The following is a 3,194-nucleotide window of genomic DNA, read 5'->3' as shown; positions in this document are numbered from 1 at the left end:
GTAATCTTTGATAAGCTCCAACCACCTTCGTTGTCTCATGTTCAATTCTTTCTGTGTAAAGATGTACTTAAGGCTCTTATGATCGGTGTAGATTTCGACCGTTTCTTGGAACAAATAATGCCTCCATATTTTCAAAGTGTAGACGATTGCTGCAAGTTCTAAATCATGCGTGGGGTAGTTCTTCTCATGGTCCTTCAGTTGTCTAGACGCGTAGGCAATTACCTTGCCTTGCTGCATAAGTATACAACCTAGTCCTTGCAGAGATGCATCGCTATAGATAACGAATTTTTCTGACTCTCTGGAAAGTGTAAGGACAGGTGCCGACATTAGCCTCCACTTTAGCTTTTGAAAATATTCTTCACATTCGTCACTCCAGGTAAAATGAGCATTCTTCTTTGCTAAAGCGATTAAAGGGCATGAGAGATTGGAAAAGCCTTCAACGAATCTTCGGTAGTATCCAGCAAGTCCTAAGAAACTTCGAATCTCTCGTACATTGTTGGTCGCTCCCAATTCATCATTGCTTCGGTCTTGCTTGGGTCGACTGCTATTCCGTATTTTGAGATTACGTGACCTAAGAATGAGACTTTCTCCAGCCAGAAGTCGCACTTCTTAAGCTTGGCGAAAAGCTTATTCTCTCTTAGAATACCCAGCACCGTCTTCAAGTGCTCTTTGTGATCCTTGTGGGTGGTAGAATAAACCAAGATGTCGTCTATAAACACAACTACGAATTGATCGAGGTATTTATGAAATACCCAATTCATTAGATCCCTGAATACAAAAGGTGCATTGGTCCCTCCAAATGGCATAACCAGGAATTCATAATGACCATAACGCGTACTTATTGCCGTTTTTGGTATGTCAGCTTCTTTCACCTTGAGCTGATGATAACCCGATCGAAGGTCGATCTTAGAAAAGACCGTAGCTCCTTTTAGTTGATCAAAGAGATTGTCGATTCTCGGCAACTGGTACTTGTTTTTAATCGTCACTCAGTTTAGTTCGCGGTAGTCAATGCATAACCGCAAAGATCCATCTTTCTTTCTTACAAACAAAACTGGCGCTCCCCATGGTGAGACACTAGGGCGAATGAAACCCCGGTCTAGCAAGTCTTCAAGCTGCTTCTTTAGCTCCTTCAATTCTGATGGTGCCATACGATATGGTGCTTTATGAATAGGTTGAGTTCTTGGCATCAGATCGATAGCGAACTCAATCTCCCGATCAGGCGGCAATCCAGTTGTGACCTCAGCAAAAACATCTGGATATTCGCACACTACAGGAATATCTTCTAGCTTACGTTCTTTTTCGGGTTCAGCCTTAATATAAGCTAAAAATGCTGGTGCACCACTTCTAATGCTCTGTCTTACTTGAATTGGGGAAAGAAAAGGTGGAGTAGCTTGAACTCGAGATCCACAAAATTTGAATTCTTCCTCTCTTGGTGAGCGAAAAATAACTTCTTTCTTTCTACAATTAATGTTAGCATAGTATTTCGACAACCAATCCATTCCTAAAATGATATCAAAACCTAACATTTGAAACATTGCTAAGTTTGCCAGTAGAACTCTATTTCCTATAACAATAGGACAGTTATCAATGAATTTCCTACATGTAATTACCTCTCCAGCAGGTGTTTATACAGTTATGTTTTGATTCAAGGGTTGAGTATTCATGCTACATAATTTAACGTATGTAGATGATATGAAGGAATGTGTTGCACCAGAATCGAGAAGAGTACTTGCTAATTTACCGAATAGAGGGATGGTACCTGTTACTACATTCGCATTTTCTTCTTCACCTTCATCTTCCTCCTCTTCTACTCCTCCAGGCGTGAGAGAATATATTCGGGCCTGAGTTCCACTTCCTTGAGTCTTCATTCCTCCAGCAACATTCATAGGGCAATCCTTCAAGAAATGTCCGGGCTTACCAAATTTAAAGCAAGACGATGTTCCCTGCCTACAATCTCCTTCATGTGTCCTTGAGCATTTACTGCAAAAAGTTCTTTGGTTTTTAGCTATTGGCGGGAAATTCTTACCCATGTTCGATCTAGAACCGCTTCCAGTGGCTAGCCTCTTAACTGGGCGTGTCATCTGCTGCTTTGAACGTTTCTTCAAATCATAAACCGCTGCCGATTCTTGTATTCCCCTTTCAGCCAGTGATGCAACTTCCACTAATCTAGCATAGTCCTTTATTTCCAAACAGATTACCCTCTCCCTGATGCGAGGGTTGAGACCATTCTCGAATCGTTCAGCCTTTGATTCTTCGTCAGGAATGAGGTTGGCCGCGAACCTGGCTAGCTCCATAAATCTAGCGGAATATTGTTCTACGGTCATGTTACCTTGAACAAGATTCTGGAATTCTATTGCCTGGAGTTGCCTTTGGGATCTAGGGAAAAAGCGCCGATTGTACTCCACTTTGAACATCTCCCAAGTGATCACTGTTTCGTTTCCGAGTAGCACTTTCCTGGCATTCCACCATCTCCCAGCTTCACCTGTCAGCTGCAGTGCGAGGTACTGAACTTTCTGCTCGTCTGTACAGCCGAGAGTAGTGTACAACACATCTATGTCTATGAGCCATGCTTCCGCGGCATTTGGCCCTTCGGTTCCTTCAAAAGTTCAAAAATGATAACTAGCAAAATCATGGAACGAACAACCTACAGGTTCGGCTCGTTCGTTAGGTCATGGAATTCGTGATATTGCTTCAGTAAGGTGTCTAGTTGCGTCAGCTATAAATTGTATTAAGGCTGGGTGTATCCCATCATTGTACGGTGGCGGTGGAGGTGGGGGTGGCAGTTCTTCCTCACCATTTTCTTCAGGACGAGGGACATGGTTAAAGTCGCAGAGAGGACGGCGGCTAGGAGGCATGATTCTGTATTTAAAGGAATGGTTATCCTACATTTGTAGAATAAAAACAATCTCCTTTAAAAGACTTCATAACATTTAAAACCTACTAACAACCTATTCACTTTGCAAACAATTATTATCAAGGAATCCATAAATCATAATGCAGACAATTATAACACTTAAAATTATTCAAGTAAACAATCATTACAAACAACATAATTTAAAGTGCACAAATCCATATATCCAATAAAGCATGTTAGAAATTTTACCCTAAATTGGTATTCTTCTTTATACTTAGTATATATATATATATAAATATATATATATTTCCTATAGATCTTTATGTTTCCATCCTATACT

At 40.9% G+C, this 3,194-nt stretch overlaps 1 protein-coding gene across 1 annotated transcript; it reads right to left on the bottom strand.

The window, feature by feature from the left end:
* Positions 1 to 986: 986 nt before the first annotated feature.
* Positions 987 to 2,855, bottom strand: LOC133876106 (uncharacterized). The gene is made up of 3 exons (XM_062314390.1): positions 2,795 to 2,855; positions 1,760 to 2,596; positions 987 to 1,564 (listed from the first exon to the last, which is right to left on the bottom strand). Exons 1-3 carry the CDS (start codon positions 2,853 to 2,855, stop codon positions 987 to 989), a joined length of 1,476 nt encoding a protein of 491 aa, XP_062170374.1.
* Between the last annotated feature and the right edge of the window lie 339 nt (positions 2,856 to 3,194).

The sequence above is a fragment of the Alnus glutinosa genome, chromosome 8 (genome assembly GCF_958979055.1).
Source record: "Alnus glutinosa chromosome 8, dhAlnGlut1.1, whole genome shotgun sequence".
Classification (NCBI taxonomy): Eukaryota; Viridiplantae; Streptophyta; class Magnoliopsida; order Fagales; family Betulaceae; genus Alnus; species Alnus glutinosa.
This window is presented reverse-complemented; position numbering and strand designations above follow the sequence as displayed.